We start from the raw sequence: 26,020 nt of genomic DNA, 5'->3' as shown, positions 1-26,020 counted from the left end.
CCATTCTGACCCTTGCGCGCTTGCCTTTTATTCCTCTGCACAACCTTTCATTTCTACTTCCTATCTTTGGCTAAGTGTTGCCTGCAGTGACCTGGTTCCCCTGGCCTTTCATACATATCCCCTGCCCCACCCCCATCCCACGGATAGCCCCCATTCCGTTCTTGCAGTATTTGGCGACATTCCCCACCACCACCACCACCAAAACCAAAATTAGGACGTCAAATCCTGTTTTCTCTCATCCACTAACTGGATTAATGTGCATTCGTAGCTAGCTCTGAAAAGCATAAAGCGTCACACAGATGCAGGTGGTATTTATCGCCTCACCTACATTGGTACCCGGGGTCTATTCAATACAGCATCCTCTGTCCACCCTGCTGTCTCTTCACATTCCTTGAGGTCACTCAACAAACCAGTGCCCTTCACTTGCCTTCTCTGCGTCTTAAAGCTTATCTTAAATATTTAAATAAAAATAGAATCTCTCTTATCTCAGACTCTCCTTTCTTCCAGCATATACCTAACCACGCACTCCTCACTTAAAAGTACATTCCTTTTATATTCTAACCTATCATTTACATCCACTACACTCTTTGTTTTCTTCATTTATCTGTATTTTCAGGCCTAAATTATGGCTGCATATTCTTTATCTATGTAAAGAAGAAATTTTCCTATTTATCTTACAACCACAAAGAATGTTGCACTAACCCAAGTTTTTTTTTTTTTTTAAGTTTTAGAAATTACTGATTATAAAAGAAGGGCCCAGGATGCACCTTGTTTTCTATTAGAATCAAGTTCTTTTTCCTCTGTGTTGTTTTCACCTTTTTTCTTCTAAGTATAGAAGACCCCAGAAATCCTTCTGAGGCTTTCTTAGGCTCATTCAGAGAGGATTTTTTTTTAACTGAAAAAATTATCAATAAACAGCTCTTGAGAACTGTTCTCAAAGCTAGAAGATGTATGAATTTCTTTTCTAATTTTGCAGGTTATTTTGGCTAGGAAGGCAGTAAAAATAGATGTGTTTCAAACATTTTGATGAGTTTTTGTTCACTTTGTTGAAGAGAAGAAAATTATTTGAAATGTATTATATTGATGGTGACATATCTCTTCCCAAAGATGGGTGCAAGGATTCCCTAAGCAGAATGTTCATTTTGTTACCGAAGACACCATTTGCTACCCTAGTGGGAATTATGTAATATTTATTAATATTGAAACCAAGACAAAGACTGTACTCCAGTGTATTAATGGAATTGTGGGCGTCGTGGCAACTAACATTCCTTATGAAGTTGTGGCTTTTTCTGACCGGAAGCTAAAACCCAACATCTACATATACAACTTTCCTGGATTGACCAGAAGGACCAAATTAAAAGGTATCCTGGGGGAAGCGTCCTCTGTCCACAACTAAAGATTTTTTGTTATAACATATGACCAAATCTAGTTCTCATAAATGAAGGTAGTTTGTATTTTAAAGGTTTTTGTTTTAAATAGAAATCAAACTAAGCACTAAATTTTTAAGTAAGTGGGCTGAAACCCTGCTATTCAAAATGTGGTCTGCTTACCATCAATATTGGTGCTACCCAGGAATCCTTTTAAAATTGCAGAAACTGGTTCCCACCCAGACCTACCAAATCAGAACCTGCATTTTTTAAAACTATTTTTTTAGTTGTAGATGGACACAATGCCTTTATTTTATTTATTTATGTCTATGTGGTGCTGAGGATGGAACCCAGGGCCTTGCATACACGAGGCAGGCAGGCGCTCTGCCACTGAGCCACAACCTCAGCCCCCAAAACCTGCATTTTTAACAAGACTTCCCAGGTGAATCATATGAACATTAAACTTTGAGAAGCACTGGGCTAGAACACTGTCCTTTTTCAGAGCAATGATTTTTTTCTTTCCTGATGATTTATTGAAAATTCAGGTGAATTGATGTTTGTATAATTTATAAGGACAAGTCTCACCCATTAAATTGGGATAATGTTAAGGCTGTGGTAATGAAGAAATACACACACACTCACACTCTCTCTCACACACACACACACACACACACACACACACTCACTGTTCATCAGGGTTACCTACTTTTTGACCTACTCTTGACTTATTCATGGATACAGTTGACCAAGTCTGAGCTGCTGTACATCTCCTGATCCTCCATGTAACAATTCTCACATTTAATACACCATAGTCAGAAAGTTCATGCTGGCCTTAGTTCTGAAATCTTGTAGGTTGAATGAGTGTTTGGGTGACATCAGAAAATGGCACAATAACATTTATTTAAAATTAAAACATTTTATTTGTGGGTAAATATATCTGTGTTCTCAACAGATTAAGACAACTTTTTAAATATAATCCATTCTCATGTTAGGAACTGTCCACGTGGACTATTATAACCACTCTTCACCCTTAAAAATTCTCCAGCTTATTTATTTGTTCATAGCCCTCTGCAAGCAATCAGAAATTAATTCAAGCTGGTGGCCAATGTACATACCAAAAAATGAAACCCTAAAAGAATTCACGATGAAAGTATGAATAAATCATCAAGGATACCTATTATTACTACTGTTATTTAATGGTGTAATAGCCAATTCTGATGTCCTACTCAATTCAACAAAATATAAAACTGAAAAAAATATAACTATGGGAAAGCAGCTTATGGGTGATGCAATAGTCTGCTATGACCAATAAAAGAATTTTCAGTAAGATGGTTTTAAAATACATACCCATGTAAGTATAAGATTTAAATACTTAGGAGTAATCCAAAAACATAATAGTGAACTAGATGAAGAAACAATATCACTAAAGTATTTAACTCCATAGAGACATATATTCCTGGCTGGAAAACTTGGTTATTATAAACAAATATTATTTCTAATATTTGTTACAGAAAATAACTCATAGGTTTATCTTATTTTAGAAACAAGGAATACTGAAATGATCCAAAGTCAATCTGGGAAAAAAGAAAAGAGCATAATTTGAAAGAGGATGGAGGCAAGACAAAAGGTCTTTGTAGCATCTTGGTGCTATCATAATTAGTAGTGTGCTTTTGGTACAGGGACCTCCAGGTCTGTAAAGGAGTTGTGGGCAAAATTTAGAAAAGCTAAGCATATGGTGAAGGAAACTCTCACACAAAAAGGATATGAATTATTCAACAATGATGTTAAGAAAAAAATATTTGAACAAAAGTATCAAATGGGATACTCGTTTAACATATTTAACTCATTTAACGTATATACTCATTTAACGTATATGCTATACGTTAAAGCATGTATCCATTTGAAAAGTAGAAGAAAATGTGGTAGAACATAGAAATGATTCAAACACAATTAAAAATAAAAGATTCACATATTTAATTACATACAAATTTAAAGCTTTTTGAACATCAAAAATACCTTGCAAAATTAAAAGACAACATGCCAAGGAAAATATTTGGAACAAATATTTTCAGAGAATTTATGAAACTATAAGTAAAAAGACAAACATCTCTGGAGAAATATGGAAAAGGAACTTGCCTAGACAAAAGATTACAAATGACCAAAGACATCGAAAAAGTCCCATCTCAATATTCACTTTAAAAAGTGTAAACTGAGGTGCTGTTTTTATGCCAATTGAGGTCACAATTTTTTAAAGATCATGATTGCTAGGCAGAGTACAGTGAAATTGGTGGCATTCTTTTTTGCCAAAAGTGGGAGTATTAGCTGATAGAGTCTTTCTGGGAAATATTTACAAGAAAAAGAGTTCAAGTTTAAGGAAATACAGTAATCAGAAATGTGGTCAAAGATTTGCACAAAGGAGTTTCGAGTAGTGTCCTTATAGCTAAAGATGGAAAATAACCCACATGCCCATATGGATATGGCAAATAAGTTAAAACCTCCCATAAAGGGGTATTATCACAAGCACTAAGGATTACATTTTTATAGAAACATTAATGATCAAATGCTCACATAATATGAACAAAAAAAACCAATAGAACTCAACTGTATGTATAACCCAAATTCCATTGTGAATGGAGTATTTATTATATATAGTATTCAAGCCATGATTATAGCTACAAAAACTACATTTAAAGAACATGTACTTTTAAAGTGAATAAATAGAGGAAAATACCAGAAAGAAATTTTCCAAATTTGGTGATAGAATCACAGAGAATATATTTTTCTCCCCTCCTCCCCCCTTTTTTGTATTTTCTTCAAAAAATCATATTTTTAATTTAAAATGTATATACAATTAATAGTTTTCAATTATCAGGGGCAACTGTATAGCAATCATTCTATTAAGGCCTCATCCACAGAAAAAAATTTTATTTTTACATGGATGCTTCATTAGTATATATTGCTTTCTTTGTTAATTAGACTATGCTAAATAGATTCAATTAATGGCAAATTTACATTTTAGGATTATATTATGGTCAGGTAAAATGAGAAAGGCAAAAAAATTGGAAACGGGGCCATTGAAAATACATAGACTAAGTGATGAATATAAAGGCAGACCAAAACTTGTACCTGTAGACCCACCTGAGTAGAAAAAGCGAAGGAAATCACACCCCCAATCCTGGGAAGCAGAAACAGACACTACTCTTTTTCAGCATCCCCAGGGTGCACATTTTAAACACTGTTATTGCTGAGACTTTAATTTCATTAAGTCATTGAGGCTGGCCTTGAACTTGTGATCCTCCTGCCTCAGTCTCTCAAATTGCTGGGATTATAGGTGTGCACCACCACACCCAGCTCTTTTAAAGTAAAGTTGCATTTCTTTAACTTGATGTACAAATCAGAACAGAGCTTTTTGAAGTTCCAAGAATTGGAAAATATTAAGCTGAGGGGCTAAATATGGCCTCGAAATAGAACATGGAGATAAGCTAGAATTATTACTACCCCTCAAGGTAAAATTTGAATAACTGCTATTGATGGGATACTTCATGGCTCTTGGGTTATTTCAAATCATGCTGGGACATTTATGGTGCAGTATCCTCCATTCTGCACCAAAGAGTAGAGACAGTGACTGCTGGTCTTAATTCATTCTAATATCTTTTAAAAATGAATCTTAACTCTACTCCTAGCTTTCTGTTCATAGTCTTAGAAGTCAGCCAGGGGATCTCTTACTCCAGTTGTTTAAATGCTTTAGAATGATGTAAAGATCACTAGAAAAAAGAAACAGCTATAAGACCATAGTTAATCCCAACATGCCAACCAAATCCTTGTAATGGATTTTATATTTTAGGCAACATTCTTCTGGACTACACTTTACTTACCTTCAGTTACTGTGGCACCTACTTGGCTAGTTACTCCTCTCTTCCAGAATTTGAACTGGCCCTCTGGTAAGTTTCAGCATCCTGAAGAATTCTTTTCACTGGATTACATTTGAATCTTCTCTTGGATTTTATCAAAGGAAATATACATTAGAATCTGAAATAAGGAAAAATGGAATAAATAAAAATCCTGATTGTAAGGTCTAATATAATTGTTACATTTAGGCATAAAATTAGGCAGAGCAAAAACTATAAAATAATGATTGATTTTCTCTTTTTATTAAGATGCTGCAATATTTCCTTTGTCAGGTAAAGAATATATTATATATATTATATGTACGTATAAGTATATTCTTATAAATATGTATAATTATACACCTTTTCTTAACATATGATACTGCTGAGTTGGTAGCATGTTTTCAATGAACGCTGAATTTGAGATGGTCTCTGCATTAGACCTGCATTTGAAGTAATTATGGAGACATTAGAACAATTATTTGCTGACAGTAGAATGATATCCTGCCACCTTTATAACAGTTGCCTGTGGATTAGACACATCTTGATCCACGCTGGCTCATCTCCCAAGGCCAACTTCACAGCTGCATTCACTCTTCTATCATGATATAAATCCATGCAGGGGGGAATTTGTTTTATTAAGGGAAAGTACAAAATGTTCTAGAAATGACTGAGGACACTGGTACTTACCAGCATTTCTTGTACAAAAATGTAAGAATCTAGATTCAGAGAGACATATGTATTTAGTTTATGTAGAGTTTTACAGAACAGTTGAGATATAATTAACATATAACAAACTGCTTATATATAAAGCATACAATTTAAGTATCAAATTACATACACACCTATGAAGCTGTCACCATAATCAAGACAATAAATGTATCCATCACCCCGCAAAATTTCCCTGCACTGCTTGAGATCCTCCTTATTGCAATATATACACTTATCCCTGTCTCTGTCCTGTCTCTACCCCATTTCCAAGAAATTACTGATGTGTTTCTATCATTGTAGATTATTTGCTTATTCTAGAATCTCACAGAGTTAGATAGTGTATATATATTCTATTTTGTCTGCCGCCTTTCATGCAGCATAGTTGCTTTGAAATTCACCCCTGTTGCTGTGTATCCAAGGTTGTTCCTTTCTAGTGTGTGGTATGGGGATACCATAATTTGTTTATCTTTGTATTTGCTTGCTAAGGCTTTTGTCATAAAGTACTGCAAATTGAGTGACTTTACCAACAGAAATGTGTTATCTTACAATTTAGGATAGAAAGCACGTGGGGAGAGAAGACAAGGGCATAGGTTCTGATGGCTCCAAAAGCAGAAGACTACACTTACCTTTCATACGTGCAACCTGTGAATGCTAAAAATAGCACTGACCAGGAATGAACAGGTTATTTAAAACAACAGACTTGGGCCTGAATCCTGACCCCATAAATAGCTAGCTGTGTGATTTTGGAGAAGCTGAGCTTCAATTTCTCCTCTACTAAATATTTTCCAAGAATTCACTCAGTATAAGTATGCACAATATCTATCAAGGTATTTATTTAAGTCAGAGAATAAGAAGTCATCATCTTTAGGCTAATTCTGGACTGGAATATGTTTTGTTTGGGCCACAGAATATTTTATAAATTGGAAACTTTTAGAGAATAAATTATCTGGCTTCTCTTGAACACGGGCAACTCTGGACCTATGGTCCCACAAGGCAGTAGTCTCATATGTGTTATTGTGTGTGGTTGCTCACTCTTCTAGAAGGTCACAGTGGCTTCTACAATCCCAAATGGGGGCCATAAACTACCCATAAGGCAAGGATAGCTCTCCTCTTTTTTTTTTTATTAAAGTTTTATTGGAACATAGCCATGCTTAATTGCTTATATATTGTCTATGTCTGCTTTTGTTCTATAACACCAGAGTTGTGTTCTTATAGGAATCATATATGGACCACAAAACTTGGAAATATTTACTGTCTGGTTCTTTATAGAAAGAGTTTGCTACCCCCTGACTTAGAAGTGTATATTCAAGACATTTCATTCCTTTACACTAGTTTCCTGGCCCCTATGGGCAGCTGCATTTGCTCACTGGAATCCAGTAAATGTTTATCCCCTGATTTCTGCTGGGTATATAATGTCTCTTTTCTTAGGCATCTTATAACATAGTTTGGGGAAGCCTGAGACTTCTGTAATGGGTGAAGCATTTTTGATAGACAAGGTGGGACAGAGACTTAAGGGCAGTCTCTCCCCCACACTCCCGTTCCCCTTTAATTTTTGCATATCTCAATATTCATGAAAATGTCTATTTAGGAATCAGTGTTGGAGGAGAGAAACAAGAGGGCAGGGGTGAGGAGAGCAGAGGAGGACAGAGCAGCTGCTGAAGGGAGACCAGAGATGACTCTGTTGTGAGGAGATTCTTCTTGAGGCCAGGCACTAGCACAGATGCCCTAGGGCCCCATGAATGAAAGTAGGCAGAACTGGGAGATGGACTTTTCTTTAGATTTCTGCTGTGGCACCACAGGTTCTGGAAGCTCTGGGAGCAGCCTTGTGGCACCTTAGGTTGTTGCATAGAATATGTGAGTGGGATTTAATCCTATGATGGGGGACCAAGAGCCTGAGGCTTCACCAAGAGGTTTTGCTGGGGCAAGAGGGAGCTGTAAGATGAACAGGGAGGAGGTGACAGCAGCTCACCAAAATAAATACATTACATTTTATTGGAACATGACCAGGCTTTGACCTTTATCTGACACTCCTTGGAATGGAACTTTGTTATCATAGTATCCTGATTGATAGCCCCATGTAATAAAGGCAGGCGTGACTTTATAAATTAAACTTAGGAACAGATATATGATGCTGCAATTGAACCCTGATTCAACCCCTGGAAGGAACTATGTCCAAGGAGAATTTCACCTTTACATTCTAATGTTTAAAGAGAACACAGTGGATTCATGTATTATTTCTATAATAAAAAAATGAGAATTTGAAAAAATACATTTCAAAGTAAGAAAAGAATGACCTCATGCTATAGTCACAGCTGGGGATGTCTGGGATATCTGGGATCCATCAGCAAAGGGCATTAGGCAGATCCACTGCTATGCTCATCACCAGTTTCATCAGAGAATGAGATTTCAAATGGATCAACCCATTTAATCCCCACAAAAATCCATGGTACATCCACACTGGTTAGTCCTCACTTTAAAGAAAGCAAGCTTCAGAGAGGTTAGACATTAAAACAGAATTTTCAAACAGTTGGTGAGCATGCAGAGAAGTTTTATATTTTTCCCTAATAATGGAACCAGCAGGAAGACAAAAGAAGCTGTTCCTGTCACAGTCCCTTTAGGTTGGATGGCTTATAAACAACAGACATTTATTTCTCCCAATTTTAGAGAATGGAAAGTCTGAGATCAACACACTGGCAGCTTTTGTGTCTGGTGAGAGCCTGATTCCTGATTTGTAGATGGCGCCTTCTCCCTGTGTCCTCTCATGGTGGAAGGAATGAGCTAACTTTCTGTAATCTCTTTTATAAGGGTAACAATTGCTGGGCACACTAGCACAGGCCTCTAATCCCAGTGGCTCAGGAGGCTAAGGCAGGAGGATGGAGAGTTCAAAGACATTCTCAGCAACTTGGTGAGGCCCTAAGCAACTTGGTGAGACCCTGTCTCAAAAAAGAAAAAGGGTTGGGAATGTGTGTTAAGTGCCCCTGGGTTCAATCCCCAGTACAAACAAAAAGAAGGTGGGGTAACAATCCCCTTCATGAAGGCTCTTTCTTTATGACCTAACTCTTCCCCCAAACCATCCCCTATCCACCCCCAACCAGAATTAGCAAAAAGAATGACTCAAGAAAATTTCTAGGTTGCATGCAAGAATGGTTAACTTTCCAGAGGTCTCTATAACTGTAGCAACTTTAAACTGAATTAATCTATCAGGCAATATAGTCACAGCATTATATCTGTTCCAGAGTTAAACTCTAACTTATAAAATCATACCTGCCTTTATCACATGGGGGCTGTCAATCAAGATACTATGACAATAAAGTTCCATTCCTAGGAGTGTCAGACAATGGTGAAAGTAAGGCACAAAGTCTGTTTTATGCTCCTGTTATGTTGTAAAATGCTTTCTGGCATAATATGAGAAACTGAACCAATGCAATCTTTTCTTTCTCCAGTTTGAATTTTTTATGAGCCACTAGCTTAAATTTAAACAGCTGGTGAATTGCTGAGTGGGGTTAAAACCTGGAGGGGTCTGAACATTTTCATAGCTCCCCATGGGAGCATGGAGAAGGGGCCTCTCATCTGAGGATGGAATGGGTGGTCAGGGAAGGCTTCCTGGGGAAGGGAGATGATGTTCAGGTCAATACCTGTCTTAGTTTGCTAGACTCATCATAGCAAAGTACCACAAAAAAGAACAGAAATCCATTGTCTCAAGTTGAAAGACCAGAATTCCTAGATCAGAGTGTTGATTCCCTCTGAGGGCTGTGAGAGAACCTGTTCCATGCCTCTCACCAACTTCTGCTGTTTTTGGCCATCTTTGGTGTCACCCAGATCTCTTATTCTCACATGGCATTCTCTCTCTCTCTCTCTCTCTCTCTCTCTCTCTCTCTCTCTCTCTCTGTGTGTGTGTGTGTGTGTGTGTGTATGTGTGTGTGCATCTGTTTCTTAATGTCCCCTTTTTATAAAGACACCAGTCATTGTACTAGGGCCTACACTAATGGCCTCAGTTTAGCTGGATTAACTCTGTAAAGACCCTGTTTCTAAATAAGATCACATTCTGAGGATACTGGGATCAGGACAGCAGCATATGAATGGGGGGTACAATTCAATTTAAAGCAACACCTAAACGTTGAGTAGGAATCAACCTTAAATGGTGGGAAGGAAGAGGATTTCAAGCAGAAGGTTCTAATTAAGAGGGCATAATAAGGGAAATGAGATTAGACATGAAAGAGGCAAGTCTGGAGGGGTGGTCTGCAGCCAGCTCAGGAGCAGCCTTATAAATAGGTGATCATAGTTGGTCATGCAAACAGGACACTTTTGAGACTGAAAGGGTATGTTATCAATAATTAATATAAAGGACAGACACAAACTGGGTTTATCCTGGGCATTCTGGGAAAGGGACTCACCTTACATATAAGCCATGCCAACGGGCACATCCTTTATCTTTAAGGCAATGGGAAGCTGTTATGAGGTTTTAAGCAGGGATGCAACATAAGCATATCTGCATTTAAGAAGACTGCTTCCAGCCATATTTCGGAAGGTATATTGCAGGCAACAAAGCATAAACATCAGTTTGAAGGCCTGCTGGAACAGGGCAGAGATGAACATGGCGTGAGTGAGGAAGGGACAGTGGGGATGTTTGGGGGGTGTTTAGGAGTAGCATCATAAGACCTGGTGACCTACTGAATATTGGGTGTGGTGCTGAAGGGGAAGAATGGGTTGAGGGCTAAACCTAGAATTGTGACTTGGGCAATCTGGAGACATTACTCAGAAAGATATTGAGGGCCTAGGAAGAGACAAGTTGAAAGAGGCAGGAGGGGAAGAAGAGTTGAGGGGGCAGGCAGAGTTGAAGGTGCATGAGGTATAAATGGAGATGCCCATTGGGTAGATATCAGTCAAGGTTGGGGCTGATTTGCTGAAACAGAAACACAAATCACCAACAGAAGTTTCTCTCCCATGCAGTTGTCTGGATTCGAGCTGCCCTTGGATAGTATTGGTAGCTCCTCAGTGCTGGTGGCCAATCTCCTACTATCTTATTGCTCTGTCATTCCTAAGGTGTTGCCACCATCTCCAGTCTAAAATGGGGTGCTACCCATGTATTTTGAGAAGCTAGAGAGAAGAGGAAAAGATGAGAGGGAGGGCATAGACTTTCTGTTGCACACACCACTGCCACCTAATTCCATTGGCAGTTTAGCCATAGCCAAAAGGGATGTTGGGAAATATGGTCCTCACTGTGGGCAACCATGTGCCTATCTAAAATCCAGGGGTTCTGTACTTAGAGGAAGAAATGGCTAACAGATATTGGAGGACACACATGTTTATGCAACGAAATATCCAGGACTAAAGCTTAGCAGGGAAGTCTAGAGATCATTTTGGGTATTGTTGAAGCAAATTGATCATTCAAATGTCACAAGTAGAGTACTAAAGAGAAACTAGAGAAACACCCATCGAAGGGACTAAACAAGGAAGAGGAACCCCTGAGGAGATTCATAAGGAACAGACATAGAAGGAAGAGGAACACTAGTTGGGAAGGGTCCTAGAATATGCCGCCTCCTGGGTTCTGCAGAAAGCATAGCTGAAGCAAAACCCACAAGCCTGTTCTTTGATAGGAATCACAACCCAGGGGGATGGTAGGAAAGGAGGAGGGCAAATATGAGAGAGAATTACTTTGCAGCCATCACTGGGTACCATGTGCAATTGATTACGCTACTGAAAGTGGCCTTCAGAGATGCTTTATGAACTACTATAAATACAGACTGTCCCCAGGCAATGAAAATGACTGAAGAAGGGAAGAAGAAGAGGCAAGAATTTATCTGCTGACTCCTGTACCCAGTTGATCAAAGCTTCACAACACAGCATGTTGATTCCCCTGCACTTTCAGTTTTCTTGCAGCCTCTTACATCTCGTGCCCAAGTGTGCTGGCTGGGTAACATGAAGCTAATCAAAGCAGAAATGTCCACAGAATTGGAAAATCACTGAGTCAATTTAACAAAACCAGAGAGGTAGTCAAGCACAGTTGAGCCAAAGAGAATATGAAGTGCCCCGTATGAGGAATATGAGAATCCACAAGGTAGCTGCAAGCAATGTCAAATTCTGCAGAGGTAGAGTTGAACAAAAGTGTGCCCGTAGGATTTGGGATGAAGGTAGACATCTGTGTAGACATCTCGAACAGTGTCCAGGGAATGGTGGTGGGGAGAAACAGACATCCTGGGGTATGAGAGAGAGGGGCTAAGGGAGTAAGTTTAGCACAAATCACTTAAGAAGTTAGGCATGGATGCCTGGAATTGAAGGAAGCCTTTTTAAATGATGGTGCAACTGAGCACCTACATGTTGATAGGAAGGAGTGGCTGGGGTCAGGGAGAGGCTGAAGATACAGGAGAGAAGGAGTCATAGATAAATGAATGTTCTGAAGAATTTAAGACCTGTAGGATTCAGCACAGGTGGTGAAATTGGCCTTTGGTAGAAGGCAAGACACATCCTCCATTATAACAGGAGAGAAGATATAACCCTAACGGGTGTGGAAATTGACAGCAAGTATTGGTGGGGGGGGGGAATTCTCAGGTAATGAGCTGTTTTCTTTGTGGGAATCAAGACCACTTACTAAAACTGAGAAGAAGATAGAAGAGTTAGGGGCTCTAGGAGAGAGAGTATTCAAAATGCTTGCATGGGCAAGAGACCCAACCAGAGAAACAGCAGGATTGGAGTTTGTACCAAGGGTCCAGTGGGAGTGGTAATCACAAGTTCATGGTATCACTGACTGGCACAGCCCTGTGACCTTTGTTCCTATGTCCCCAGCTGTCCATGCATTGGTTGTATCCACCCAGGGTTGACAGGCTCTGCCCGGTATCTGAGGCAGAAAGTCAAAGAATCAAGGGAACCAAAGACTGTAGCAAGAGAGTAGTTGATGTGGTGGTCGTGGAAGACAGTGAGAGCAGGACAGAGCTGACTGACAAATTTAGGAACTACTAGTTCCTGTTTCCTGATGAATCAATTTTAAAATGCTACAGTTTTGATTTTAAAATCTCAGTAAATGATCAATTAACATTGATAAGTATGGTATACCCAAATTCATATAGGGTATTCATTCACAGTGCTTAGAGAGTTTGACACCACATATATTTTTCAGCAAATGTGATGATATATTCCATTTTCTAGATTTGGCTGAGTTAAATGCAAACTGAATAAACAGAATAAAATATGCTTGCTGTAGCATAAGACAGTGTGACATTTTAAAAATAGTTATTTTGTTTCTTAAAGGGATTCAGTATAATGATAAGCATACTTACAAATTTTATATCAATGTCATAATATAACACATATATAAATATGATTATATTTTAGTTATATAAATTATATTATAAATTATGTCCCAATTTATGTATTTTATGTATTAAAATAATTAGATACATATTCTGAAAGCATGATTTAAACTAACTTTTCCTCAAATGTTATTTTCCTCTAAGGAACTGGGAATCCAATGTCATCTTGTGCAAGAAATCCCAGCCTGGTCTGGATGTGAGCCAGCTGTCTTTTAATCCCATGAACTGGCGCCAGCTCTGCTTATCAAGTCCAAGTACAGTGAATGTGTGGACCATCGAAAGAAGTAACCAGGAGCATTATATCAAAGCAAGGTAGGAGGCATTGTTACCACACAACCACCAAGTGGTGGTCTTTGTTTACATACATGTAATATGGCTGGGTCAACTGGATAAATCAAGTGCCTTTAAACACACATACATACACACATGCACATGCTCATGCGTGTACATGCACACGGAGCTTAAGTTATAACATCTTTCAACATATATCATTACCTTAGAGTGGTTATTTTCAGTTCAAAAGATTCTCTTTTTCATTTCCCAATGAGTTTCTTTTAAGTATTGAGTCCTTTAAGAGCTTTTCCCAACATGGTTTAATTTAGCAAAATTTGATTTGTACCTCCTATTTTGAAATACTATGATTGTACACAAAGGACATTCATGATGCTCTAGTAAAACATCAAAAGTAAGAAACTGTTAGAGGAAATATACAGATTACAATCTACATTCAGCCATATTACCCACAAAGAAATGGTTACATATAATGGAGTCACTATATGTTTAAAAGAAATGGATCAGGGCTGAGGTTGTGGCTCAGTGATAGAACACTTGCCTAGCATGCATGAGGCACTGGGTTCAATCCTCAGCACCATATTTTTAAAAAAGTAAATAAAGTTTAAAAATAGGTCAAAGAAAAATTCTGGAACAAATTGTTGACAATGGCAATAGTTGATGATAATGGATGACTCTGTCATAAAAAAAAAAAAAAGTCAAAGACTCAATGTGCCACTGAACTGACCACTTCCATCCTACTCCAAGAAGTGTAAAAAAAAAAAAAAAAAAAAAAAAACCGAGATGTTTAACAGATGTAACCTTAAAATTGCAATTTTTGAAAAATTGCCTTAAGTGATGAGTACATCTACCCCCTCACATCCCCCTGCAGAAGTTTTCAAGCTGGAGAGCTCTAAGCAAGGCCCTTCTTTCTGCTCCCTACTCTGCATGTCCTAAGCCAAATCTACCTCTAGGCAGAGTCGACACACTGCTTCTCTTAACAAAGTAGGTGACGTCTCTATCAGAACCTTGTCAGGGCAGTCACTAATTTATCACACCTCTGTCTCCCTTTGCTTCCCTGGAATACACTACTCTAGTTGTGAATGTTAACTTGTATGATTTTTTGATAAGCAGATAAAGTGGGGATTGTCCTGATTCAGGTAGCAAGTGGGATTCAAAAACACTTAAAGCCTTACATTTAAGTACTAGGTACTTTATTTCTCAAAATAATTTTTCATTTATAACATATAATCAAGAAAATTTTAAATTTAGTGTATGAGGCCACAAATTCTCCAAACCCACTTTTATAACCATACTATGGATTAAAAGCTGACATATGATAAATTTAAAAATTAATTCTTAATATGAGAGGTTGCAACGGTAGCCGAATGCAGACTACACATGTTTATTTTAGCCCACAGTGTTTTTTTATTTGTATTAGTTGCTAATGTTACATTTGAGACATTTCTCATAAACATTCAGGTTATGATATTGTCTTAAAAGTTTGGAATAAAATTTCACACAGGTCAACAACCCTCTTGGCTGGAACTAAGTGATATCTGCCACCTTTACAAGGAATATTTTCCTATTGGTTATAGTCCCTCCCCTGCCAAGTCACACACTCACCTGCCTGACCCGTTAGCATTAAAATTTACAACTCTTGCTTTAGATTATTAGCTTTGGAGCATTTTGATAATCCCTAGGTTCATAATTTATAACTGGGCATAACTTGTCCTTTATGACAGATTATTTATTTTAAGATATACCATTTGGCTTTTATCTTCTTGTGTGTTTTTAGGTATAAAAACTTCTGACTTCTGGCAGTCCACCTCCTCTCTGGCTTTTCCCTATTCCTCTTACTTTGCTTGTTCATCACACTCCCTCTTGGCTCTCTCATGTGCTGTCTATGAAAATGATGCCACCATCTGCATCTCCTGACCCTGGATCTACTTGCCAACTTCCACCCAGCATCTCTACCTGGTTGCCTTCCCTGATCCTCATTAGTATGTCCAAAACCAAAACCACACCTGGGCTCCCTGCTCTGCCACCACCCTCCCAGTCATCCAGACTAGACACTGATAAACAGTGGTTGCATCAAAGATTAGTTTCTGTTAATCTGATAGTTCTGATGTTTCTGTTTTTGTACAGGTCGGTAAAACTGCCTCTAGAGGATGGCACATTTGTTAATGAAACAGATGTGCTTTTCCCCCACTCACTGCCCAAGGATCTCATCTACGGACCTGTGCTGCCACTGTCAGCCATTGCTGGGCTAGTAGGTGAAGAGGCAGAAACTTTCCGGGTAATGACCTTGTTTGCCCAACAGTTGAATGGCTCAGTTGATTGTCTAACTGTGGCATGAGGCATGTAGGATAGCTGGGATCCTCCTGGGTTCTAATACAGATTAGCCACAGAGAGTGCTAGAGACAAAGACTGGAGTTTCTAGTCTGGATGACTGGGAGGGTGGTGGCAGAGCAGGGAGCCCAGGTGTGGTTTTGGTTTGGGACATAGTAATGAGGATCAGGGAAGGCAACCAGGTAGAGATGCTGGGTGGAAGTTGGCAAGTTGTTCCAGGGTCAGGAGATGCAGATGGTGGCATCATTTTCATAGACAGCACATGAGAGAGCCAAGAGGGAGTGTGATGAACAGGCAAAGTAAGAGGAAGAGGAAAAAGCCAGAGAGGAGGTGGACTGCCAGAAGTCAGGAAGAGAAAGAGGGGTCTGAGAAGGCCTGATCCCAGAAGTAAAAGCAAATCCAGGAGAGAGGAACATAGAAAAGAGTGGAGAAAACTTTCCAAAGGGAGAGTTTGTCAAAGGCTGCACACTGGTTCATTCCGGCAAGTCCTTCTAAGTAGTGACAATGCTGTTGTAAGCAATGAGGATCACATGGTGACCAGCCAGGCATAATCCTCAGATGGTTGATGTCCTTGTCAGGAGAGACAGCATTAACAACTCAAGAGCAAAGACAGACATAAAATCGTTGCAAAATGTGATGATTGTGTTAACAGGATAAGTGGGGATGGGGTGGCAAGAAAGGGATTCCCATATGCTGGTTGAGAAAGGCCTTTGGGAAGATTTTTACACCAAGACTTGAAGTGTTACAAGCAGAGTTAGTGTATTGGGTAGATGGAACTGCATGTGCAATGGCCCTGGGGGGAGAAGAGGATTTGGCATGTTTGAGGAACTGACAAAAGACCTGTATGATGAGAGCATCAATGAGGACAAAGTGATAAATGAGATGTGTGGTGACGCTCAAGAGGGAGACAGGGCACAGTCAAAAGTGGTGCAAGACCCAACTGGATGGAGAGACCATGGTTCCCTCTGGGGAGCAGAGTTCTTGGGCTTTTGTTGGGGACACCTTTTGGGGCAACCCCTGCTAATAGCTGACCGGGAACCATCCTTAGGAAGCAGATAGAGGGTACTACTTGTTTGCCTCTGGCCACTAGGCAAGCCCCAAACATACCTGGGGACACCCACACACACTTTCTTTTGTAAATTTGTAAATTGTAAACTTAATTAGCATAAGCATTGCAGAGTTGCCCAGAGTGAATTTATATCTGATTTTTTTTCAAAAGCTTAATAAAATAATAATGAATTTTTATACTAAAAAAAAAGTGGTGCAAGACCTTTGGGGTGCAGGTAAGGAGCTTCACTCTTGGGATCCTTTGTGTTATACTGATGCTTGTTTTAAACTGTAAGCGGAGGATAAAAGTGGTGGAAGTTTCCAAATGTTTTTGACCACTGCAGAAAATTGAGCTCTAAATATTAAAAATAGCTCAGTGTGAGAATTGTAAAATCTCTCTGACAAGTAAGAAAAAAGAATCACACCCTTTGGGTTTCCTCAAGTGAATGACAACGATTGCTTTTTTAAAATTAGATCAATTAGAAAATTGATCCAAGATATAATGACAAATTCCTTTGTTTAGATTGTCTTCACCTTGGAAATATCACCACACTCAGCCACAGGAGGGCAGCAAAGCAAAAATAAATAGAGGAACCTCCATGGTTATAGGTTGTGTTTAGTATTTGGTGCCTAGTACTGGCAAATTCCAACTTTCTCAAATGTTTTCTTTTTTCCTACAGTGAATTTCTACAGGAGCCCTCATCTTTCACATTTTGCACCAATATGATAAATCCTACATAAACATTTAAAATCCAGGCAATTGTTCTTATTAGTGGAAAATGCTATGAAACACCTCCTTTAATTATTTTATGTGGAATTACTATTGCTAAAAATGCTCATAATAAATAGACATATTTATTTCCTAGGATTTTTGCACCCAGTGCATTTTAAACTTCTTCTGAAAGCAACAAGTTAAACTTATAGTTTGACATCTCTTAGTCATACAGAGAATACCTTGCATTTGAGTTAGGAATTAATTTTCCCAGTAGTTTAGTTTTTTAATTTTATAGTTAAATAAGTGAGGAAAATGGCTAAAACATTAATGGTTGTGCAGCAAGCAAAAAGCATGACTAAAATAGATCTCAAGTGTCTTGATTTCACTCCTTCCTTTGAACGTCATTTCTTGTGACCTGAGTGCTAGTCACAGAAAAATTATATAATGACTTAATCTATATAACAATCTTAAAACTTACAAGCTGTGGACTTTTACAATATTACAAAAATTAAATAATCCCATTATCTTTCTAGTCGTTAATGCTAGAAGTACACATTATAGGCCTTGAAATAGTCCCGAGTCACATTACATAACTTATTTAGGGCATTAAAAACATATCCCATTGTAGTGTGGGGAAATCTAAGGCAGAAAATTGATCCAAGATATAATGAATTTAATGTCAAGGATCCAGTTTCCTTTTTCCATCTACCCACCCCCATCCCAAGGTTTTTTTTTCTTTTTTCAGAAGTTGATAAATATAAATCTTTTTCTTATAACTTAAGTATTAAAACATATTTTGGAAAAATACATTTTCTTTTTTTTTTTAGTTGTAGATGAACACAATATCTTTATTTACTTATGTTTATGTGGTGCTGAGAATCGAACCCAGGGCCTCATGTGAGGCAAGCTCTATACCACTGAGCTACAGCCCCAGTCCTGGAAAAATACATTTTCTAAAGCAGCATTAAGTTGGACTCCAACTTTTTATATTTAGTCTTCAAGTGATGAAAAAGGAGGTTATGTTATTAATAAATATTTTTAAGCATAATTGGTAGCTTTCCTTTTAAAACTTTCATAACTTTCAGAATTGAAAATTATTACATCTGCTGACATAATCCATATAATATCACATTTATTTTAAGTGACAACAAATAGACTTATTAATGGAAAAGTAGTAAGACAAGTTCAGATTTATCTTAAGAAAGTAAATCCACATATAACACTAGTTTAATATACAAAGATTAGACAATTTCCATTTTAATCTTCATATTCTGCTTCATATGACAGATTCATTGGCTTTGGGAGAACCAGATTGGTGGTGGGTGTTTTGTTGTTGTTTTAAATATTTTTTTATTCTTTTAAATATTATTAAATTAAAATGGAAGTATACAGGGCTGGGATTGTCGCTCAGTGGCCGAGTGCTTGCCTCACACATAGGAGCCACTGTGTTTGATCTTCAGCCCACATAAAAATAAATAAATAAGTAAATGTGTTGTGTTCATCTACAACTAAAAAAATATTTTTAAAAAATGGAAGTATACACCTCAGGTGTTCAACTCTTGGGGTCCTCCGTGTTACCCTCTGTGTTATTCAATTACTCAGTGTTTTAGTCAGCTTTTTGGCTGCTTGTTTTAAAGATTTTAAGCCACTGCCTTGCCAAATAAGTTCTGTTTTAAGGTTTATAATCTAAGGTTAGATGTCATCCAACCAACTTAAAAATACTTTAAATAATGGTGACTCAGTGAATGACTATTTTCCTCTATGAGTCAAATCTCAGTCAGATACCACAGAAAAGTCATTGATTGGCTGCAGTTGAATTCTTTTGGATGGCTTTTTTTTTTAATTCATTGGGGACCACATGATTACTTCAGCATTTATCTTCCAACTATCCAAGGCTAAGAGGCCATTAATAGTCCAATCATATCATTAAAGTCACTATCCTTTTTTAAAAATTGCCATGATGAGTCTTGCCATGTCTGGCTGCTGCCTTAGACATATTTCAAGGCATCTCGAATGATGATTTATCTTGAACCCCAACCTCGCACTCACCAAGAAGAATCCATTGCTTTCAGTGACGCTTCTTAAACACCTCTTTACCATAACCTACCATGTCTTCTCACTCTGCTATTGTCAACACTGCTTGTTCCATCAACAGGTGATTTTCCTCAGGACCTGGCAGGATGCCTGATGTATAACCAGTACCCAGTAAATATTTATTGAAATGTCAATCTTGCTACAAATTTGTACCCCTCAGGAATCTTCTAGAAATAGTGACTTTGACAGAGCCACACTTGCCACTACCTTGTGAGGAGCATAATACTAAAGTGTTATCACCCAAGACAGGGATCAACAAACTCAGGCTTCTTTTTACATCCCAAGCTTAAGAATGGTTTTTGCATTTTTCCCATATTTTTATTGGTGCATTATAGTTGTACATTTTGATCTGTTTTACATGTTGGTTTGATTTTTGCATTTTTTAAAGATCAAGAGAAATAAAAAGAAGATACAGACACATACCTATGTGGTCTACAAAGCCTAAAGTATTCACTGCTTACCAGTAAACATTTGGTTAGAACTTTGGTCCACTTTATTTTCAGTCCGCAAAGTAAGCTTTTCTTCTAGGTACAACCCATAGATTTTGTGTATTTCCCTTTCTAGGAAATTAAATCACACAGGATGTCTCATGAACTAAATTTGAAAGGCCCTAGGTTCTTGTGTCCACTAAGAATGGCCACAGAATCAGAACAAGCTCCTCACATTCTCCATGAACTGCAAGGCTGCTCCAAAGCAGCCTCTTACATTAACCACCTCCTGTAGAACAAGGAGAGGGGACTGCAGATGAAAGTCTTTCCCCCATGGTGATTTTAGCTAGATAATGGCTTTCTTAGATCCAAGACCAAAAAAGTCCACAAAGAAACATTTTAGAAGATATTCCTCAAAACTTCCATGAGAATCCCTGAGAATGGCAGAGCTCTGAATGTGTCAGCAGGAACAACTCTTTTTTTCTTAGTGAATTAAAAATGGAGAAAGGAAGAAGTTCGCTTAGCTCTTGGAATATGGTGGGACCAATTAAATTTATTATATGAGTGTAGTCATTGGTTTCTTTTTGGCAATTGTTTCGATGGGTATTTCTCTGACTCTTAGCCATGACTGCTGTCTTTAACATGAGGTTTTTATTCTTTCCCTGAAGCCAAAAGACGATTTATATCCTTTGCTTCACCCCACTATGCATTGCTGGACTCCATCAAGTGACCTGTATGTTGGCTGCGAAGAGGGTCATCTTTTAATGATTAATGGAGAAACCTTAAAGGTGACTGTGCTCCAAAAGATAGAAGATATGACACAATCAGGTGAGAAACTGCTCTGCCAAGGAGTCCCAGAAGTGCAGCTCTGGCTTTAGCTTCGCGTGCACTTGAAGATGGGTGCTTTCCCCGTTTCTCCTTTCTCAGACACATCTTTGATTCCTCCTTCTCTTTTGTCCTTTAATTATTTCAAAGTCCTGCAGACACTCCTCACAGCCAGCTACTGTCTATATGAAGGGTTGCTATGCACTTGGCATTCTGCTTCCTATTTGTATGTGTGTTTCATGTACCTCACAAATAACATAAGCAGATGCTTTATGACCATACATAGATGAAGTTAAGAAATGTGCTCAAATTCATATATATCATGATGCTAATGTCTGAATCCAGGCAAGAAGACTTCAGTCTAAATTCTTAGTTGCCGACACGAATCCTTTCCCATGTACATGCCCCTTCTGCTTAGACAACTGATCATGCCTTTTCCTGTCCCCAACTCTTTTCAACCCATTCTGCATGGTGATCATCTCCTTTCTTTCCAACTTCTTCATAAATATCACCTTATGTTGCCTGGTTAGAATTTCAAAGAGAAACTTGGTATTCTCCCTTGGGTCCTTGGATATCCTTTCCTGGTCTCATCAGCTAAGGCTTCAGTTGGAACTGGGTCACAGAAGCCAGCATGTGCCCATTGAGGGCTGGGTGTAGACCCAGGGAAAAGTTCCCCAGGCCTGGCTGAGGTAGTCTCTGTTTCTATGGTTTTTATCATCTCACACCTTGATTTATGGAGCAAACTCAGGACTAACTTCACAGACTTTATCTGTCTGACCCCAACCAGGCAGCCCATTCCTGCCCAACTGCCCTTTTTGGGAACCATCTTCAGCACACGTCAAAGGCTGTGCCGCCTCGATTTCAAGCTCTTCTTACTCCAACTCTAGCTGCTCCATTAGTGTTATTCCCCACTCCTCCCCAGCAGTTTTCTCATCTAGCCAGCATTTCCTCCAGCCATTCCAGATATGCCTCCTAGCTCATCCCCCCGCCACATCTCCTCTCTGAATCTCCCAGTGCCCAGCTCACATACCATCCCTCCAGCAATGCTCCCCCATCCCAGTGGACTTCACAGGTCCAGCCTTCCCACCAGCCCTTCCCTTTACTTCATCTGCACCCTCCAGCCTTGTTCTGTTCTCTACTCCAGCACCTGAAGTACCACCCCAGTGGCTGTTGAAAGAGCAAGCCCCTTCCTGCTTTGTCTTTCCAGCATCAGCATTTCCCTCCTGAACCTTTTTTAAATTTTCTCATCTTTTTTGTGCTCTTTCCAAATTCTGTTGGCTGGCTTTTGTCGTTACCTTGGTCTGGGGTGCCCCTCTCTTCTTTGTCTACTCGGTGAAACTTTCCTTCAGTGTGGCACCTTCCCTAGCCTCACACCAACCTTCAGGCACAATGAGGTGCCCTTGTCTGGGATTTCCTGCCACAATCTTTTGTTGGAGCTTCGTCCTGTGCTATTACTATGGCCCATGTGCATGTCTATCTTTCCCATTAGTCATCAACTCTCTGAGGTCATTGACTCCAAAACGGGATCCCAAGTATGGCACAGAGTAAATTGGCACCTATATGCATTTTTAAAATAATTACAAAACAATGCTTCTCATTTCCAAACTTCTATCCCACTTTCAATGTATTTTGCACAATTTAGGATTTCATCGTAAATAGTCTTATATTGCTCATTATTTTCTTCCTGCATATTATTTCTTATAATTTTCATGCTTTATTGCAAGTAATGTTGAATACATGTTTATTGAGCCTCTATGATGTGGCAGACACTAAGCAAGTTACCTTAAAGGTTATAGAGATGACAAAGGGTCTCGTGATTTCCACCCTCAAGCGATTTAGGTTTTATTGAAGAGGATAAGAGCAGTGATCTCATTAAGAGCAAACTTCACAAGTGCCATGGGATCCACATAAGGAAAAGCATCCAAGCTAAGCCATGCTGAATGTTGCATTTGAACTGGCTCTTGAAGGCAGTGTTCACAGAGGGAGATGTGGCTAGATGGAATTTTTGGCCTTGTTATCTCCATGGATACAAAAACATGGGAAGGTTGAAAAATATTAAGTGCCCAGTTTGGTGCATTGAGTATTATAAAAGAATAGTGTAGAACGAGGGGGCATCATGCCACAACTCACCTTTATTGTTCACTCAAAGCATTTATATATATATAGTTAATAACAGTAGGAAGACATCAAAATCCCTAGAATAGGGCCAGGTGTGGTGGCATATGCCTGTAATCCCAGCAGCTCAGGAGGCTGAGGCAGGAGGATCTCACGTTCAAAGTCAGCCTCAGCAACTGCAAGGTGCTAAGCAACTTGGTGAGACCCTGTATCTAAATAAAATACAAAATAGGGCTGGGGATGTGGCTCAGTGGTCAAGTGCCCCTTAGTTCAATCCTTGTTACCCACCCCCCCCCCCAGGGAAAAAAAACTAGAATGGGGATGGACCTCAGTTGAAATTGTTCTTGTGAAGATTAATTTAGCCAATAGTTCTGGAAAGGAGGATCCTAGATGTGGGTGGCCATAAGCAGCAAGCACTCAGACCAGGCCAGGACTCATAAGAACCTGGACTCCAGTGGCAGCTGAATTGGAAAGCCAGGACTCCTGTGCGGTGAGCAGTCTGAAGGAAAGAAAGGGCAGTGTGCTGCTCAGCCTCCAGCAAAATGGCAGACCACAGTAAGCAATAAGCAAATAACTTAATGGATGCCAACTTGAATCTTTGATTTTGTAGTTCCAGGTTGCCTATCTAAAAAGATAATGTGTTTTGTTTTTCCTAAAAAGATAATATTTTATTTGTAACAAAGGACAATATTTTATTAGTAACAAATGTTCTTATGGAACATTTTTTCCTTTTTCCTTTCTTTTTATCCACTGTGCTTTATTTATTGACAAATAAATTTACATACTCTAAAATTCACAAATCTTAAGTATACATCTCCATCAATAATGTAGTTTTGGCTTATTTGGGTTTTTTCCCCTCAACCTTTTCAACCTGAAAGTGCTTTCCTAAGAAATAAAATATATTTACTATATAATTCTATAATATTGATTACATAGATCTGAGGATGGAGACATTCAAAACACCTTCCTGGATTTAATTAGTGATCATTGCTGAGCAGCTTTTGTTAATTATTTACATTGCATTGTTAACTGTGTGTCCTCTACTTTACCTTTTTTTAGAACCTCATCATATCAGCCCAGTCAGCCTGGTGTATCAGAAAGATGGAGTGTTTGCTTCTGGAATTGTAATGTATTTTACTTTTCAAAATCAATTGCTTTCAAGAAAAAAAAATTCCCTTTGCTACCATTTACTATTAGGAGCCATATTTAGGGATGTCAAGTTCTGCCACATTATTAATTAGTATTTTTCCCCTTTTGGATGCTATTAACAATTTTTATTATGAAGAATTTTAGTTAGATCCACAAGGTGAAAGAACAGTGTAATGCAGTATTATATACCTATCTTACTCCAAAAAGCAAAATCAGTTAAAGAGTCCACTGCCTTTCCCCCAGGACAAAAACACATAGTCTATAACCCAATTCCATGCTCCTTTCTGCAATAATGTGTTAGGGTGTCAAATATGAATCTGGAACATTTTCTCTAAGTTTTGGCTTAGACCTTGGGCATGACCTCTTGCTTACATATCGTCATGGTTGAGGTTAGGGTTAGGATCAATATTCTCCCCTGCCTGGAATTCACTTTGTACCAGGCACCACACTGAGTGCTTCACTTGTATTTTCTAATTGGTCCACACAACAACCTTATCAGGTATAGACTGTTGACATCTTCCTCAGTCACATGAAGGAAGCAAGACTCACAGAGAAAGTAACTCACCAGAAAATACGTGAAGGACCTTGGCTTGAACCCAGGGATATCAGACTCCACAGTCTATCTTCTCATTCATTAAACATACAGCCTGAGGCTGGAGGATCATAAGCTGGAGGCCAGCTTGGGCAATTTAGTGAGTTCTTGTCTCAAAGTAAAATAAAAGGGCTGAGGTTGTAGCTTAGTGGTAGAGCACTTGGCTGGCATGTGTGAGGCCATGGGTGAAATCCCCAGTACTACAAGGAGCAACCCCTGCAAAAGCCACAAAAATTCAAGCAAAACAAAACAAAGTAACAAAAAACCAAGCACAGCCCCAGTAACAGCCATATCGTGTGCCATAACAGAGTGTGTCATAACAGAGATAAAATTGAAGAATGATCAAGGAACCTGGTTAAAAGTTACCTGAATAAATATGAAAGAACAGTGTGTTCTAGAAAGTGTAAACACAGATGACCACCCCAAACAAACAGTTGTTGGTAATCCACAGACTTTGCCTGATGAAGAAATTGTACTATGCATTGAGCAAGACTGACTTTCTGATTTTATCTCATTGTGTTTGGTCTGTAGGAAGGCTCTGTGTACTCCTTCATTATTAAAGATTCAAGTTATAAAGTGGAGACTTTTCTTGAGACTGAAGGGCCTGTAGAACATATGCTGTTTTCTCCCAGTTACAAAATGTTGCTGATTCAAACAGACAAGGTATGTTAGATGGTAATTTCTTGATATGCAATTTTCAGATAATATTATTGTCATCATTGCATGACAGGAATAAAAGACAGAGTGTGCCGTATAGTGATTTTCTACTACTCAGGAATTTTACAGTTACAAATGAAAAACTACCCAATTTAAAAGGCCCAAATGAAAAAGAAATGCTCATTTTTTTTCTTCTTTTTTTTAATTTGTTCTTTTTAAGTATGCATGGCAGTAAAGTGTATTTTGACATATTAGACATACATGGAGTATAACTTATTCTAATTAGGATCCCATTCTTGAAGTTGTACATGATGTGGAGTTTCAGTGATTGTATACTCATATATAAACATAGGAAAGTTCTGTCCGATTCATTCTACTGTCTTTCCTTTTCCCATCCCCCTCCCTTCCTTTCATTCCCCTTTGTCTAATCCAATGAACTTCTATTCTTCCCTCTCCCCCACTTTATTGTGTGTTAGCATCCAGATATATCAGAGAGAACATTCG

General features: G+C 38.6%; 1 protein-coding gene across 1 annotated transcript in view; it reads left to right on the top strand.

Moving 5' to 3' along the window:
- LOC308634338 (cilia- and flagella-associated protein 43-like) overlaps nucleotides 1-26,020 on the top strand; it is a gene marked incomplete at its 5' end in the record, with an annotated part of 78,960 nt that overhangs the window by 332 nt on the left and 52,608 nt on the right. The window contains 7 exons of the mRNA XM_081268172.1: nucleotides 1,108-1,361; nucleotides 5,212-5,308; nucleotides 13,417-13,584; nucleotides 15,691-15,841; nucleotides 20,847-21,006; nucleotides 24,178-24,242; nucleotides 25,391-25,522. Coding sequence (XP_081124298.1) covers nucleotides 1,108-1,361; nucleotides 5,212-5,308; nucleotides 13,417-13,584; nucleotides 15,691-15,841; nucleotides 20,847-21,006; nucleotides 24,178-24,242; nucleotides 25,391-25,522 — 1,027 coding nt within the window. The remainder of the gene's footprint in view (nucleotides 1-1,107; nucleotides 1,362-5,211; nucleotides 5,309-13,416; nucleotides 13,585-15,690; nucleotides 15,842-20,846; nucleotides 21,007-24,177; nucleotides 24,243-25,390; nucleotides 25,523-26,020) is intronic.

This window comes from Spermophilus citellus (assembly GCF_964194105.1).
Source record: "Spermophilus citellus genome assembly, chromosome: 15".
NCBI lineage: Eukaryota > Metazoa > Chordata > Mammalia > Rodentia > Sciuridae > Spermophilus > Spermophilus citellus.
The sequence above is the reverse complement of the archived record's forward strand: the minus strand, read 5'-3'. Positions and strand labels throughout refer to the sequence as shown.